At 41.3% G+C, this 18,480-nt stretch overlaps 1 protein-coding gene across 1 annotated transcript; it reads right to left on the bottom strand.

The window, feature by feature from the left end:
- Positions 1-7,885: 7,885 nt before the first annotated feature.
- On the bottom strand, positions 7,886-10,755 carry fzd10 (frizzled class receptor 10). The gene has a single exon (XM_053325063.1). The coding sequence runs from the start codon at positions 10,714-10,716 to the stop codon at positions 8,965-8,967; it is 1,752 nt and encodes a 583-aa protein (XP_053181038.1). The 5' UTR covers positions 10,717-10,755; the 3' UTR covers positions 7,886-8,964.
- Between the last annotated feature and the right edge of the window lie 7,725 nt (positions 10,756-18,480).

The raw sequence follows: 18,480 nt of genomic DNA, 5'->3' as shown, positions 1-18,480 counted from the left end.
AAAAAAGTCGGGATCTACTGTGCTAGAGAGGAAATCCTTTGGACATAAACAAAAAAATAAGTTCATCATACAAACGAAACTCTTTTCTTTAAGTGCACGAGCAAACTCGTGGTACTTGTAGCAATTCTACGGCAGCGCCACTCGTCACTTCGATCCCTGTCTACATCAGGTCATGTGTTTCCTGCTTAATAGAACATTTTGTTGTCTGCTGCGTTGCTCCTTTCCCTCCTTTGAAGAACAGAGGAACAGAGGCTTGTCTTTATGTTGTTTTGTGAATCTAGCCATGTTGGTTCAAAGTGTTGTCCATGACCCGAGGCAATGATCAAACAGAGAGCTAAATTTAGTTCTTCATTTCCATGTCGGCCATTGTTGCTCATGATATACTGTACTGTGAGCAGTCATAAGCATACTTTGCAGGTGTTATGCAGTAAATATGTAGACACATAGTTTGCATGCTTTGTGGGACACCCTTCACCACAGAGTGTGATGGTATGCCTTGTGCTTTGGCCTCTCACACTTATGACAGCTGTTTTATGGACTACAATCAGTGTTTCTTGTGGCCATGTAAATCCCGGCTTTGCTCACATCTGTTCTTGCAGACTTTGACATGTAGAATGAAGTAATTCTGTTTGGAAACTTTCCCAACCCATCGTAACTAAAAATACCGGTGCATTTTATTTTAAGTGTTGACAAGTTTACGAATATAAACAAACCCTGAGCAGCCTCAAGTCTTACATCAAAAGCCCAGGAAATACATTTCAGTGTGCAAAAATGTCTCTAAGCCAGTAAGTCAGTATGTAAACGAAGAGAGCAGTGAAGCAACAGTGTTTCAACTTTGTCATACTGCAATCACAGATTGGCCCTTTAAGTGGTCCGTTATTTTCCACTCAGGCCAGATAAGTGGGTCCTGACCCCATCTCTGTGTAGATTAAGAGCTGCTGCCATCAACCCCATTACTATTATCAGGACCAGACAATCTGGCCTGCCACCAGTGTCCAGGAAACAAGATTCTTTTGCCATGCTATAGCTTGATTACTCAAAGGAACACATGCACTCACTGGTATCAGATACAGTTGCAAAATCCAACAATAAAGTCATTTATCATCCACTCAACTGTTCCTCAGTACTTATCCTAAATTGCTTCCAGTCCTGTCACTGCATAAAGCAAGCTGGGAACAGAATGGGACATTGACTTGGCCCGCTGCAGACTAACACATGTTATGTGTTGTCCCTGCCCATTCATATTAACTTGATGCCGCAAGGGGGGGAAAAAACAACAACACAGAACTGAAAGGATGCTTGCAAGACCAAAGAGAATGTGTCCAAAAACCTAAGCTTAAAAACACAAGAAAATAGTACAAGTTAGCTTGTATTTTACAGCTATTAAAGGAAATGATTTTGAAATGCAAATACTCATACAAAGAAATTAGAAACCACAGCTGACAATGAGAAAGCCAAACACAAAAACAGATGCTGTGTCATTTCATTTTTTTCTGCTGTCATCATTTGTTCATAGATTGGCATTAAACTATCAAACACAGCTCATCTTGTGAACAGTATGTTTTGCTTTCAGTGGTGGAGTATAACAAAGTACATTTACTCACAAACAAGTACAGTTTCAGTTTTATGTACTAACACATCCACTCCACTACATTTCAGAGGTTAATATCACTCTACTGCCTCTATGTGACAGCTGTGATTGCTAGTGTAGCATATCCATGTATCCACTTGTTTATAATACATTAATATATCAGTAATAATAGTCTAATAAAATAGTAGACCATAATATACCATTCACAAGAGTATTCTTCTGCATAATGAATACTTTAATTCTAATTTTAAGATTTTGAATCAAGGACTTCTACTTGTAATTTAGTAATTTTACTTAAGTGAACGGTCATCTTCCACCACTGGTTGTTTTGCTTCCATCATCAGGCTGTGGTCAAGTAAGCATCTTGGCAACTAGACTGCTATTTAGACTGCTATCATTATGATTGTGTATCACTAATTCACCTTACTTGATAAGTAGCTTATAGAAAGTCATAGGTAGTTTTGTGATTGATTAAATAATTATTATTAATGAGTAATAAATGGTTATAAAGTGTAGAAAATAAGGTTGCTGCATATTGTCATAGGTTGCATTTTCATAGGTTGCACATAATAAATACATTATTTATCATATGTGGCAGTAGATGTAATGCTACTGCTTTGTCAGTGTCCATTGTGTGGGGTTTATGTAAAAACAGTAAAATGTCTGCATACAGTGTATTCTGCCAAGAGTGCCAGGATGTTTTCTCCAACTCTATGTGACAGTTGATTGTGTAGTTTCCTTTCATGTGCTCCCCCTCTTTTTTTTTTCTTTGTTAAGTTTGCCGAGAGTGTCTTTGAACCACAGGCATCTTCTCTCAGCGGTGTTCATGAGCCCTGCCAGATCCATCATCATCCCTCTCCCTCTGTCTATTCTTCTATAGCTCCTATACTGTCTGTAAACTCACACACACACACAAATATATACACATGTAGACAGTCTCCTGTTGTGCTTGCTCTCTCCACTCCACCATCAATCCTGTCACTGCCTTCATAACATCTCTGAAAACGCCAAAAAAGTGTGATAAGCACGTGCACACACACACACAGACACACTTATCAGACAATGGTCACTTTTGGGGACATTAGATATACCAACCTGGTGACTTACCCTAACCCTAACCATAACAACTACTTGCCTAACCCTTACCTCAACTTTATCCTAACCCTAACATTAACCACTGACCCCAAAAATCAGCTTCTTTCTAAATTGTGTACATGGCTTTTGACCCCAATTGGACAGTCCTCAATTAACTGATCTTGAGCCTGAAATGTGTCCCCAAAAGTAGCCTATGATAGACCACACATACACACACATGCCCTTGGGTTTGCATGCACTCACATATACATGCAATTACATACATCTACATCAAAAGTTGGCATAATTAACTGAGTCTTGATTGAGTTTAATTTCTATACTGTCTAAATAAACAGGAAAGATTTTTTGTGTGTCTGTATATGTGTAGATTGACAATGTCCAAAAAGAAAAGCCGCCTGCACTCCCATAATTCTGCTGTGTTTTAAAATCATCAGAGCTCTTTGCGGTGTGGATTAGGAAGGTGGCAGATTAGAGTCTGCTGCTAAATCACCATGGCGAAAAACCTTGCTTCCAGCTGACACCAGACTATTCACATCCCTCTTAACCCCACAATCTCTTCCCTTCACAGTCACGTTGCAGCCCATGGGTGCCACCACGACTGGTACTTCTCCCTTACATCTGACAGTGTTGTGCAGAATGTGGCATATTTGTCATATTGTGATTGGTAAAGAACGTATGAATCATATTCTACCTACAGAGTTAGGTAGATTTGATTGGCGACACAAATAGTTCAGCATTTTTGGGATTATGCTTATTCTCTTTTTTGCAGCGTTAGATGAGCAGGTTAATAACATTCTTGGATCCGTGCATTAAATACCAGGCTAATATGTGCAGTGGGTTAGCTTAGCTTAGCATAAAGACTGGAACAGCTTTCCTTGCTCTGTTTGACGGTAACAAAATCTGTCTTTCAGCACCTCTAAATGTAGGATTTTGTTACCTTCGCACAGAGCCAGCCAAGCTGCTTCCCCATTTTCCAGTCTAAATGCTAAGATAAGCCGACTGGCTGCTGGTTATAGCCATGTATGACTACAGATTTGAGAGTGATATTCATCTTTGCATCCAATTCTTGGCAAAAAAGTGAATAGGCCTATGCATATTCCCCAAAGAGGTGGACCAATGCTTTAAAGGTTAAAGATGGAGCTTATAGTTCCTGTTCAGTAGAATTATTTCACCAGCTGGTGGAGACCAGTAATTGAAAAACAACAACAACAAAGACATTATGAGGTGAGTTTACAGTTATAGGGACCATAACACTGCCTGAACTGAGATTGAGATTTTGTGGTCTGATATGGTTTACAGTCCGTTGAAAGCCCCCTTGCACCTGTTTCCATATTTTTTACAGTACGCACTGAGTTGCACTAATTCCCCATAATCGCTGTTATAAAACAAAAGTTGTTCTAGCTGTGAACATAGTCCTGGAGGAATTTCTTAAATGGATTCTGAGAAAATATCTTTGAAGCTAGTAATCAGATTTCTCATCTCTCATGTTGTTTGCCAGCTATCAGTGTGCATGCTTTTACATGCACCAAACTAATCGAGACAAAATGTATGAAAAAAAGGAGACAGACTTGGGGGAGGAGGCTGGCATACAGAGAACAATGTCTGAAAAGTCACAGGGGTTGCCATGCTCTGGTCTGACTGATGTTGTATTCAGTCTAACTGGTCCTCAGAGGAAGTGCTGCTGCCCTGCTTGTATGCAGGGGGAGTGTCTGTTTGCACAGGTCTCTGTCAGTTAACACTAATCTGCCTGATCTCCACCTCAAAGTCACTCACTTCTCCACATGCAAATAAACATATTCAGCCCTCTTTCAAACCAAAGCCACTATCAAACACTTGTTTGATCAGCAGAGGGCCTGCGAGGCAGTTCATTATGCATATGAAAAAAGTGCCCTGCCCCCGCCTTGCGGGCAGAGAACTCATTGTTGCCAGGTTTTTATGTAATTACTCTCACCTTCAGCAGTGGCTGGGAACAACTGCCTCCACAGCAGAGTGTGTGTCTGTGAGCTATTAGCATGGTTTGTTACTGCAGATTTGGCATATATACTGTACTTTTGCATTGCCCTAGATTCTTTGCTTTACAGATCAATTCAGAACATAAAGCCCGCCCACACGTCCTTCAACCATAATCCTCAGAACTCTGGATGTATGTACCACAAGAACTTGAGGGATGAGAGGCTGCTTTCATTGCATTCTATGATAACACTTTGGTCTATGAAACTTGCAGCTCTCTCTGTAAAGTTTTTTCTTCAATAACCCTTTTACTCCAAGTTACAGATAATTCTTCAGCAGGAAAACAAAGCTGTTTCATTTGTCATGATGCATCGACTATTCTTCCTCTCTGGTAACAACCAGAGGAGGCAGAACTCTCCACAAGGCGACAGATTTACATTTAGAGCAGCTGCCTAATAAGACAAACAAGTGCCAAGAATCAGTATGGTTCTAGCACATTAGGAGCATACATGTTGGAAGAACCCACCCACCCCCACGCACTAGACAGATTCCTTTGTGTGTATGTTGTGTATGTGCGTGCGTCATGTATGAATCTATGACATTGAGAGGCTAAGCACTTCTTTCCAAAGAGACAAGCCTGAACTAGTAAACAGGTGCTGCTGGAGCAGCTGAGGATGAGGACATGGGGCGTCTCCACAAAGCCTGATCAAAGAGAAGCTGCCTCAGCCGCCAGTCATCCAGGCAACTTGATTTATGTCACTGTGTCAAAGAACTTTATGACTGCTTGCAACAGCACCAGACAAAGCAAATATGCACAGGTTCCTCCACAGCCTTGCATATAACAACATGGCAATGAGAGGAAGGGTTAGCCATTTATTGACATAGAAGCATCATTTCAAAGGTTTTGCCTAGTGATGATGTCTCCTTGCTGCTCTCGCTCTGAATTTGATTTGGCCTTTGACATGCAGAGGAGCTTAATTGTTCTGTCATTTCAACTTTATGTCCGTAATACTGCTCGGTTCCACAAAGACACTTAACATCAGCTCAATTACAGAGTGTGAAAAGCTGAAAATCCTTGCTCACTGGCGAACCAGTCAGATTAAATTAAATCAAGTAATTATCAAAGGTTTGATGCTGTTTCAACAATGCTGATCACAAGCAGAAGCTCTTTTTTGTCAACATATCATAAGCCAACACAGACAGCTATCTCCTGCATGGCATGGCTGAAAGAAGGAGAGTCAGGAGGAGGATGAGTGTGTGCAATGACAGCATTTGTCTTGTTGGAGTTTAGAGACGTGGGTCTGAGATGCATCAGCCTTAGTCACATGGTTGCTGTGGGATTCCCCGCTTGGACAAATAAAATGTGTCATTGCAAGGAATAGCATAAAATAACCAGAAAGAGGACTTTTTCACACTGCTGTGAGAATCTACAGGTTTGATAATCTGTGATCTGAAGGAATATGATCTATACTTTTAAAAGGCTAAATCCAGCGATACATGCAGTTGAATGTGATTTCCAAAAAAAAAAAAAAAACCTTTCTTGCCAGCAATACTTTGCCCTTGCTCTGAGCAGAATTTTTCTCTTTGAAGAGAGGAGAAGAAGAGAAGTGAAGCCTGTTTGGCTGAAGAAGCCCTGGAGGGGGGTGGTAACTGTCATTTATATTTACAGCCTTCCCAGACACCTTGGGGGTTGTTATCCAGGTGGCCTCTGTTGAAGCTCTCAGAAGCTACTCACACCTTTTTCGCAACTCTGAGTATCAATAGACACTGCCTGACTTTGATTCAGCCACATAGAGGTTGTGAGTCATGTGCTTTTGACTGTTAAAACAGGTTGGGTTGACGCTGGAACTTGAATGCCCTCGGGGATAAAGCATTACTACACTTCTGAAACTTTATTAGACCAGAAAGAACTCTCTCTACCAAAGGTTTTAAACTCTCAGAAAAGATTTGAAAGTGAGGAAGATAAATGCAGAAAAAGTATGGTGCTCCAAAATTGCATTTTTTTTCTTCAAATATCCAAAAGGATAACTTCCTGCATACATGTTACATTTATAGTTAACTTTTCATAATCTGTCAAGTTTCCTACATGAGTCTGTGTCTGGTGGTTGACATATTTTAAGTATCCATGGTTGCCTGTTGCTCTAGCAGAACTGGCAAGACAGAAGTCAATTGCCGTTTCTTAGATACAAGACTAGACTTGTGGTTCAGCATGTACCTTAAAATTGTTGACAATGTAAGGATCGTTTAACACCAAACATCTGAGAATGTATTCAGTTTGCTCGCACCTCAGAGAACTGCGTCAATATGTAACTACTTCAAATCCAGGCCAGATGTGCCTTTAGAAATGTCACTCTGCCTCGCTGATAAGACGAGAAGAGATGACAGATATTCTGTATTTTGGTTTGAAGCGATCCTCTTTTCAAAGTCAAACCCTTCAAACAGTCTAATCCTGTCCTGAATGAGAGCTGGATTATTGTATAACCCCTTCATTGATACGCACCGACACATGCAACACAGTGAGAGAGAGGACTAAAATAAAGTTGTATATTCACTGCAGCTGAGGTAAAGAACATATGACTATATATAGGATTATATAAGGACTGAGGAATATACAAAAATATTATAAGGATATCAAAACTTGGATGTAAACTAGAAGGAACATAGTGGACATTTTGGAAAACGTTTGTCAACAAAACAAAACCATCACATTAATTTTAGCTCTTGATGACATCATCACCTTCCCCTTTCATGTTTATAAAAAAAAACCTACCTCTCGGTTTCACTTTCAAGGAAAATTTTCACTTAAAAAGCAAAAATTAAACTCACTACACCAAATATGAGAATGAGAGATATTGATTATTTCTTAGGCATGACCTTTTTTTTGTTTTGAAAAGGCAAATATATTAAGAATGAAAGACTTCATATTTAATTTTACAGTAAAAAAATACATTCATCTAAAATGATGCACATAAGTGACTTTGTTGCCTTAATGTACAGCACATAAACAGCAAAAGGAAAGCCAAATATGATCCTTTTATGATTGTTTTCACTGTTGTCTTTGATGAAGCATACATATAATTCCTGTTGTTTCCATATGAACATTTGAAAGAATAGCTATTCATGCTTCTGAAGTTCCAACATGTCTTCATTTCTTCAATCTATGATTAGACCATTTTTTTAGATGTAAAAGTGCAGGTTTTTCCCGTAGCAAGAGATATACAGTATCTATGATTGTTTGCCGTTAAAATGAGCTGATCTGAACGTGTCATAAAACTAATTATTACTATAGTAAATAAAATGTGTCTCTTTATGTCTCTTTTGGTCAAATAAATGATATTTTTTAACACAATTATTCTTAAAGCTAATCTGAATGGCAAACATAATGTTAAAACCCAGCTCTGGCACATCAACACATTTACAATTTAAGATTAATGATGACGTTTTCTATGATGAATTACACCAACCGCAAAACAATGCCAGCAGTATAAGAGCGAGGGCGAGAAGCACAAGTGCTGCAATAGCAAAAAAAACAGGCTTTATGCAGCTGTATGAAAATGGAGACTCACTCCAACAGAGGGAAAAACAACACGGTGGCAATACACACTTCCGGCTTTACAAACATTTAAAACTAGAACGTTTTATTAATTTTTCTATAAAATCTGAGCTTTTAGAAATATATACAAACGTTCCCTTGTGCTGTAAAACAGCAAAGAAAAAATGGAAAACTCAACTGTGTTTACAAATAACTTTCCAATAATGAGTGCTTGATTAATTTATGGCATGGATTTGCCTCACAATGGCCAGTTCATAAGGTTTTGAGCACTTTTCAACAGCTGCTCTCACTCCAGTTCAAACATATATGACACTGCCTCCATTTCCATTAAAAAGCCTACAAACACAACACTCATCTCTCTGACCATTTGCCTCCATTGTCTGTGGGGTCCTTTTCATTGTCTGTAATCTGTCACAGTACAAGTGTCTTTTTTGCCTGTAAGGAAAACATCTATTGCACATTATTCAAGTAACCCCATGGCACATCCAAATGGTTTATTCCACTCTTTTTGTCTTGGGAACAATGTGATTTTTTTTCTCTACCAAGTTCCTCAATAGGATAAGTGAATCCAGGAGGAGCATTTTTTTTCTCAAAGGCAGCTCTTGTTGCATGAGATGGCTCAAGATACAAAAAAAACCCTCACATTGCATTATCTTCAATGCAGTTTGCATAAATAAAACATGAACCTTGTTTCTTTTGATAGCACTCTGATTACAAAGTTTCGTTTAGGTAAGAGCTTTACAAGTATTTTTGGGTTTATACAAAGGGAGCCAGCTCATACACATGTGGGAGGGGGCCGTGTAGGTTCATACTTTGTATTGTGCCCTTTGAGAGATGGGTGAGGTTTGATGTAAGGCCTGCTGCTGGTGAACACACTGGCAGCCTTCCTCCTCGTCCTCTTCTTTAGCTTCCTGCTGAACACATTCTGCCATGACTGCAGGGTCTTTGACGTCCAGATCCACATGCCACTGGTAATGCCCACCACCAACAGCATGAAGATCTTCACCATGAAGATCTCAACAGCAGGGATGGACGTCTTCATGATGCACTCGTCTGACTCCGGCCCGCTTCGGTCCACACACTTCTGCTCCCCTGCCAGAATGCGCCAGTAGTCCATGTTGAGCCTCTCGTAGAAATAGCAGGCGATGACGCAGGTGGCGGGGACAGTGTAGAGCACAGAGAAGACCCCGATGCGAACCATCAGCTTCTCCAGCTTGTCTGTGTTCTCCCCCTCTGTCTTCATAATCTTCCGGATGTGGAAGAGGGCCACAAAGCCAGACAGCAGGAAAGAAGTGCCAATAATAAGGTAGCAGGAGAGGGGAATAAGCACAAAGCCCGTGAGAGCTTTGACATCCATACTGCCCACGTAGCAGACGCCCGTCAGCTCATCCCCTGCCACCTTCCTCATCACCAGGATCATGATAGTCTTTACGGCAGGGATGGCCCAGGCTGCCAGGTGGAAGTAGCTGCTGTTGGCCTCGATGGCTTCGTGACCCCACTTTTTCCCTGCAGCCAGGAACCATGTGAGGGTCAGGATAACCCACCAGAGGGAGCTGGCCATGCCAAAATAATACAGGATGAGGAACACAATAGTGCAGCCGGTGCTCTCCAGACCTTCCTGGATAATATACTGAACCCCATTGTCTCTATCGCAGGCTATTCTGTCGGCTCCCACAAAAAGTCGGATGAGGTAGCCCACAGAGTAAACACAGTAGGACATAGAGAGGAAGATGATCGGCCTCTCGGGGTATTTGAAGCGCTGCGGGTCTATGAGGAAAGTAAGCACGGTGAAGGCGCTGGAGACAAAGCAGAGGATGGACCAGATGGCCATCCACACCAGGGAGAACTGCTTGTCTCCCTGACTCCAGTAAACATCCACTTTGGGGTAGCACTTGGGGGCACAGGACTCACTTTTCTCGACATAGTGGAACTTGCCAGGATTGCTGCACGTCTGCTTGCTGCTGCTGTCTTTCAGGTGCAGGTCCTGTCCGCTCAGAGGCCGCTGTGGCCTGAAATCTGGAGGCTGGGTGTGGGAGACTTTGGGAGGCTCCTCTGAGCCGTTGTTGGGGGCCTCCATGCAGAGGTTGTTGGGATCATTTTTGGTCGGCAGCCGGGAGCAGTCCAGGGAATCAGGCCAGGGGAATTTAAACTGCTCCAAGATAGGTGAGCATTTCAGCTTGACTTGCTCACACATTACTCTGCATGCTGGGATGGGGTTGGACACCTGCTCTGTGCACATGGGAGCATACAGCGAACACAGGAAAAATTTCAGATGGCTGTGGCATCCAAATTGTATCAGCGTGGCAAACTCTTGCAGCTTTATGGCTGCCTCTTTTTGGTCATCATGGCCCATGAGATTTGGCATGCGAGTCATGTTGTAGCCGATGTCTTTACACTGTGGGATGTTGATGTGTTGACATCTCCCCTCTCCTGACCAGTCAGGGTCTATTGAGCTAATGGCTGAACCCCCATGGCTCCACAGGACCAGCAGCACACAGATGAGGCTTAGTTTAGCAGTTGGACACATTCTCCTCTTTTGATTTAAAGAAAAATTAGGCCAACTGTTCACCAGCACCACAAGTTGCTTTCATTAAAAAGTCTGTGATGAGACCAGGATGGTGTTTGTGTGTCAGATCGGAGTAGGAAAAAAAACTTACTGAACTATCTGTTGCAAGACCATCCTTTCCTCATTTTAGGTTTGGGTAGTTTAATAAAAACATAGATCCCGCAAAGGTCCGAAAATGTGTTCTTGTTGGAAGCGTGCGCTCCGGTCCATGCTTTCAAGCGCTCAGTTTGTGGCTCAAGTGTTGAAGTCTGGTTCAGTCTCTTTGCACCGCGCACATCTACAATAACTGTGAGTAACTGAGAATGGTTATGTGCTCCGATTTGTTCCAAACTTGTTTCCAAAACCGCTCACTTGTCCGTCCTCCCGTTTCATGTCACTTTTCCGGAGGATCTGACTGTGAAGCAGCGCTACGATTTCAGTCCTTGTGCGAGAAGTTGGAAAAACAACAAAAATGATTTGTCTCCACTCGTTTTTCTTCGGGGATTGTTGCTCGCAAGGCACCCGAAACAATTAAGCAACCACAGTAAAATAAATCACATAATTATCCTCGGCGATAAATATAATAATTGTGTCCCAGAAGCAGGATTATGCTCCTCTCGTAAGCAGCCAGTTGATGCGTTTGGTGGCAGCGCCCGTCTGAGCTGGTCGGAGCCTCCGTCCCGGTCTAACCTGCCAAAAGATCCGCCTTCAAAGACAGCTACTTTGCATAAGAAAGATGACACTGACACGCGGATTATTTTCAAATCGTGCGGAACAGCTTGTTCATTACAGCATTTTCAAAGGCTCACAGCAAACTTCCTTCTCTCTATTTGTTAGTGCTCAGCCACAAACTTCGGCTTCAACAGCACACAGACACATTTTATGAGAATCCCAAAATTATTGCGCAATATGGCTCACAGGCGCACCGGTTCAGAGGCGCACCAAAAAAAAAAAAAAAAAACAGAGCTTTGGTCACAAGGGATATTTTACATCCACTTTATGAGACAGAAAGTTTCATTTCTTGCATGCTTTTCATTGTAAATTAAGTTTTAACAAGGCATCTTCCCTTTGAAAGAAGCAAAACCACTGACAAATAGAATATATTTGCAGTTTTTAATTTTATTATTTATTGATGTTTGTTTGTGCATTATTTTTCTCAACATTTTTCTGCATGTTTCGGACCAGTGCCTCCTCTGATTTTGCATTGAGGATTTCATATTGGATAAGCTGCCATAAATAAAATATATTTAAACTTAGCCCATGGATACACCATGAATATTAAGGCAATTCATACCACAACTTCCTATTGTCTGTACTGCACAGTAAAGTATGACTTACTGAACATGCATGGGTCTAAAAACAGAGATGGTGTTTCTCTCCAGAGAGATCCAGCAACTCCACTGCCAACTTCTGACCAGAATCACCCATAGTGGTTTGACAGTGTAGAAAAACTGAAAAATGATGATCTCAGAATACATCCTTCAATAACATGCCAGCAAAAATTAATGCTGAACGGTTAGAGATAAAAAGGATTACATGTATGAGGTACAGTGTGTTTTAGAGCGGATTTCCCTTTTATATAAGATTTTATATTTTCATGGCCACACAAGTATGCAAATGAGACAGATAGACCTACTGTTTTTGAGTAAAACATGCAGATAGGATTTCCATATCTACTGCACTTTCAGTTCAGATGAATATACTTCATTCAAATTCAAAGGCAGGTTTGCACATGATGATATTCACCGAAAGACAAGAAAAGATATGAAAAAGCTGGCTGTATCATATTTGGTTGACAAAAAGATGTAAGTGAATGAATGAGTCTGCATACTGTCTGACATTAGGTTTTGTTACTGACTTAATTCTATTTATTTTTACACATGGGATTTCTAAAGGCACTAGAACCCTTTATGGATAACATGTTGAAATCTATTTTAGGATCTATTTAGACTTTAATTGTGCAGAGGTCTCTGTGTTCTGGTCAATAATCTGAGAGCTAAGGGTAACAGCAACTCGCAGTAATTTCCTGTCTTTGTCAGTGAAGGAAGTAATCCAACAAATAAATAAGAAGGTTAAATTCCTTTTTGATATGTCGGCCCTAAAGTGTTGACATTGTTCTATTGTGAAGCCCTGAGGAGTTAAGCTTGCATCAATAATTCAGATACTGCTTGGCCTTTCTCACAGTGACATCTGTATTCTCACCAGATCCCATCAAAAACACATCAGCGTTTTCTGTGGACAATTTCAGTAGTTTCACAATTTTCCTGGTATGTCCATTTCAGTAGCTGTAAACTAATTGCCACATCTAAATCGTGTTTGATCTGTGAAAAGCAATGAAATGCACGTGACTGTGACTGTATTCATATGATTTATTTCATAATCCTGGATCCTAATGAACATTTCACAACATGGGAAACTTTTTCCCCCCTCTATGAACCTTTTATTTTAATAATTGATTCTAATAAGAGATTTGAAGAGTGTACTGGCTGCACAGACTCATTTCAACACATAGTTTATCATGTGTGTGTGTGTGGTTGTGCTGCTGAAAATAGTTTTGCGTGTCAGATTTACTGCATTATGAGCTATGTGCTTAACCAGTCTTAAAAGAAATCAGTGATGGATATTTTTAATCATATTACTCCACAGCATTCATAAAGAACTATAGTTGCTACTGTTCCCATGCAGCCACTGTTGGATGGGGCTGACTCAGTTCAGTTTCCTCTGGAGTAGACTTTTTGCTTTCATTTAAAAAAATAATTTGGCATGATTACACACTGAATCAGTGGTGTTTGAGTTTATTCACAGTTTACATCTTCTCCAAATTTCTGTTTGGCTTTCCTGTGGGTGCTCTGCTCCCGTCTCACACTTCCAGAAATGTGAGGTGAATTGACCGTTCCCCCTATGAATGTGTTTGTCTGACTTTATACCATATGTGTTACCCCTGTGATAAAGAACCATACTATGTGCATCCTGCCTCTCAGAGGGGAAGGGCTCCAACCCCCTGTGACCCTGAGCAGTATAAGTGATTTAGAAAATGAATGGATGGAAGGCTTTTATTACCCTGTTAAAGCGAGACAATTCCTGTAGAGAGCAGACCTATATAAGATGCAGCAGCGCCAAAGCTACCAGGTGCTGTAAAACAACACATCAACACATAGACAACTATAATAAAATGCATAAGTAAACAATGTTGATGCATTGTCGTTACAGTGACTAAGAGCTCCATCTTGGTTTTATATTGTGTTAGTGTGCTTGTGGTGGAGCAGGGGGCCATGACTGGCTGAGAGAAGAACAGGTTATGAGGCCTTCTGCCTTTTATGTGCATACTATATGTGAGTTCCTCCAGACCTCACTCACATTACCTCATAAAAAGTTTGTGGCGGTATAAGATTTATTTACCCTAGACGGGCTATGGTCTCCATCATGGATGAAATGTTGATCACAAGTAAACAGGAGTGCTCTTAGTACATTTTTACAAGAGTCACTAAAGTGCTTTTAGAAGTATTTCAGAAATGTGTCCAGGCAAGATGAGAAACCTGGCACCAGCGTGCCTAAATGGTTTAAGCACAGCATATCTCACTGGTGGCATTTCAGCTGTTAGCGCTCAGCGTGTGGAGCATGAGCATAAATATAGGGTATGAATACACTTATGAACACAATACCCTTCTCCTTTGCACTACGTGTGCTGCTCAGAGATCACTTATCCAGCTGCTGATGTTTGAAGAGGTTTGGTCCAAACTTAAATTACCATGATCTTCATCACTTTATTAAAAAAAGAAAGTTTCTCTGCTAATATATTCCCAGTTTGTAATCAGTGCCTTTAGCTGCTACAGTACATTGATTTCCTGACAGATTTCATTGTTAAACAGGAAGTATATCGTGTTGTGTGTTGTGCACGTGGGCGTAAAATCAGTTTGGTGGGAAATTCTCAAAGCGAACCATTTTCCATGATAAAAAAAAGTCCAGATGCAGTAGCAGCATTCATTATATATATTCCGACCCCTCACAAAGACATGGACAACAGCTGACATGCCTGCTCTGTCCCTCCCTCTCCACTAGACTTTTATTATGTAGCTGATGCGTAGAAGTAGAACAAAAAGAGATGACAGCTTTAAAGTGAAGAAGAATAATGTAATATCAATGCATTTCCTGGGCCAGGGCAGTTCTGCTCTCCATTTACTGATCATCCGGCTGTCAGATACCCTGTCTGGCGTATTTTAAAGCAAATATCTGCCCTCATTATCGCTGCCTTTGGTGTAATGAAACTGACAAGATAATATTGTCACACAGTCTAATAAGAAGACACAGTCTGCTGGTTTGTTGTAATTCATCGCCTTTGTTCTGTTCTCGCTCCAGTCTTTCCTGCTGCCTCCCTCTCTTTCATGATTGTTTTGCTGGTCATGATGATATCTCTTTGAAATTGAGGGAAAAAGGGGAGGAATCAGTCCTGTTCAGTCTTTAGCATCTGTAGCCTCAGCAACTACTACTGTCTCTTTTATGATTTTTTTTCTCTTATGTCTACCACCCTGTTTTTCATATACAACCCCCTCCTATAGCTCACTCCAACTCACACATGCGCACGACACACACTCATACGCACACACTCATACGCACACACAGCAACTTTATCTCATCTTTGCAACCACAACAGTGTGACAAAGAAAAGCAGTGCAGCTCCATCTCTGAGAAATCAGCAACTGTGAGATAATTCTGTAACTAATAAAGTGAAAGGAAGGGGGGGGGGGCTTTGATGGCTGAAGCTGAAAAGATATTTTATTTTTTTGTGTGTGGGATTTGAGATGTGTGATTCTATGGAGCGAGCTCGCTCCCCTGCTGCTAGGCTCTGGCTGGAAGCTGGCCCCCCTCTGGCTAATGTTATGGAGAATCGGAGGAATTTTATGGCTGTCTTTTCCCTCAGCCCCCTTTTTTCTTTTGTTCCCCTTTGAAGAATGACTTTAGACATTTTATTTACATATTTAACCATGGATGAAAGAAATGAAGGGTGAGGAAGCAAAGCTCCTTGGGTTCTTCAGGGAATTCTGATCAGTAAAAATGAATTGAAGCTAATACATTTTTGTTTGCGTTGTCTGAAATTAGATTGGTATCAAACGCGCCACCATCATGGTGACATTTTTAAAAATTGACGCAGTCAGTCATCTGATGGGAAACACAATCTGCTTATACCACCTCTGTATCAGCAGGAGTAATCACAGTATTCCTCTTAATTGCAGTGGTTAAGAGGACTTGCATTCTGTTCCAACATGTGAGGTATGCTATGGGAGAGATGGGGGACGTTTTAGACATGTTTGGCATTGTTGCCGGCGTTGAAAGGGCATGTTGATTAAACGTACGGGTGGGGTAGGGCTATAATCTTCTTAACCAAGGCCCTCCTCTTCTCTTTCAGAGGGCACAATGAGAAGAAACAACACACTCAGTTGGAGGTGAGACTATTTGTCCACATGCCCTGCACATTGTCCAAAGATCCTGTTCTCCCTCCTGATCGCACGCATTCAGCGTTTAGCTCAGGATGATCCTATTTATCAACATGATCTGTTATTTTCTCTCCTATAGCCACTCAACAGTTTGTGAAGAGGTTGGTGCCAAAACATGAAAAAGTGTTAGGGAAGCTGTGGCATCTGAACATGGACAGTAAACAACCAACAAGAATTACATTGTGTGTTTAAATGTTTTTTTTTTTTTTTTTTTTTGGCTTATCCTGGTAGCCTTAAGATGGACACCACATAACCACAACATCCACAGTTCAAATGTCAACACCCTATCACTCTCTGCCTTCATCACTTCCTGTCATATCTCCACTGTCCCCATTATAAAAGCATAAAACACTGCCCAAAAGTTTTGTTTTTTTTTGGTGGAATGCTAAAGCAGAAATCCATCCTATCCGTGTTTAAAAGATTCTTTAAGAAACTGCTGGCAAAGATAATTCTGTTTAATATGATACATGGTATTTTTCTGTCCCGTTTGAAATGCTGGAGCTTTAATAAGAGCACCAGTTTTAGTAAAGGGTCAGACGTTTTGAGGAAACGCATATGAATCAAGCAATTAATTATTGAAGAGCCCTGTCAACATCAAAGCCTGCAGTATTCTTTGCTCATATGGTTTAAATAGTTCAATAAAGTAACTTATTAATGAGGACTAATTTGTTTCACTCTTCTTTTCACTTTGCTCCATTATCGTCTTTGTTTCAGCTCTGTTATACTGCTGTTATTATAGGTACAGTCCCATCAGCTGAAGGTTAGCCCTCTGACCTCATTCATTGTGGTTGATAAGATGAAGTCACAGAGTTATTTTGACCCTTTAAGTGTTTATAGAGTAGATTAGTATAATTATAGGGACGGTGGACCTTTATAGGGCTGAGAAGCTGTCAGCCAATCTGCAATAAACACTTGTAATGAATTTTGTTTGTTATGAAGTCCAATAACATCTGGGTTGAGGCTGCTTTGAAACAGCAATATTAGTTTAGTGGGCTGTTCTTACATCATACTCTTTCATGTGGTGGTCCTTTAACAGCAAAGAGAAGAGGAAGAGAGGAAGGGGAGGAGGAGGAGGAGGAGGAGGAGGAGGAGGAGGAGGAGGAGGGTTGGTTGAGTTCAGCAGTTTGAGACGAAGCAATGAACCAAAGCAGTTACAGTCAGCTGCTTGCAAAATGCATTTTTTGTTTTGGAAAGTCACATTGGACCCAGTGGGGACATTTGCAAGAGTTGGTTGAATTTTCGGCAAAGTTGTTAAAAACTTGAGAGTGATTAGCAGACTTGAAGGAGGAATTTAAAAAAAAAAAAAGTCAAAAAGGGGGTAAACATTTTATTGCCCGCATCGTTGAAGGACACTGATGGCAATATTATTACCCCAGGTCCTTGTGGGGGCACTTGAGTGTGAATTGCTAATCAGGAAGGCCTTCTCTGGTCTAATCCCTCTTTGAGTGGCCGGCCTGGAATCAGCGCGTCTGGGGAGACTCCCCACTGCTTCTGGCTCTGGAGGCTCCATTCAATAGCGCAGCCCTCCTGTCCCATTCCCACAGTCCCCTCACACTGTGCAGCGCAGCCATGCATGTGCGCACACACACATGTGCACGCCCCCCCCACACACACATCCTCCTCTAACCAAATTAGATTAGACCCTTCCCTTTCTCCCCAGCAAGGCGCTGGTCTTTTCTCTGCCCAGTCATTTATCCTACCCTTTTGTCTCTTCCTAATAAAAGAGAAACAAATTCCCAAACAACTCCCCTCCTAAGAATGCATTGGTTTGGAAAAGGACGAGGGAAGGGCAGACATCTTTAGCAGACCTTAGGTGATGCTATAATATCGCCATCCCTTTGGTGTGTCAGCTCTAATGATGTGTGGATGCGGGGGAGAGAGGGGTGGTGTGGTTGGCAGAGCAGTGAGAACAACGCCAGCTGTGCAAAATGTCAACCTGTTACCCCACAACAACACCGAGCCGTTTCTGACAGCAACACTAAGGATCTCTTTATTGTGGCCCCTCGCTAACATTGTCCAACATTTGCTCTGCTTGGCTGTAAATCCTCCCTGACTAGAATAGATAAAGTGCAGTCGGCAAACTGTCTGCATGAGATGTGCACCAGTGTGTCCGAGTCCTGTAGTATTAGTTGTTTTGATTCCTTGTATCTTTATTCGTTGTAAACCAGTAATGGACACTGACGCATATAGGCAAAATAAAGGCCTCAGTTGAAAGGGTCTTTTGTAAGAAAGCCCTGGTGGAAGCTTATTCCTC

Source organism: Scomber japonicus, chromosome 9, assembly GCF_027409825.1.
Source record: "Scomber japonicus isolate fScoJap1 chromosome 9, fScoJap1.pri, whole genome shotgun sequence".
In the NCBI taxonomy this organism is placed as follows: domain Eukaryota; kingdom Metazoa; phylum Chordata; class Actinopteri; order Scombriformes; family Scombridae; genus Scomber; species Scomber japonicus.
The sequence above is the reverse complement of the archived record's forward strand: the minus strand, read 5'-3'. Positions and strand labels throughout refer to the sequence as shown.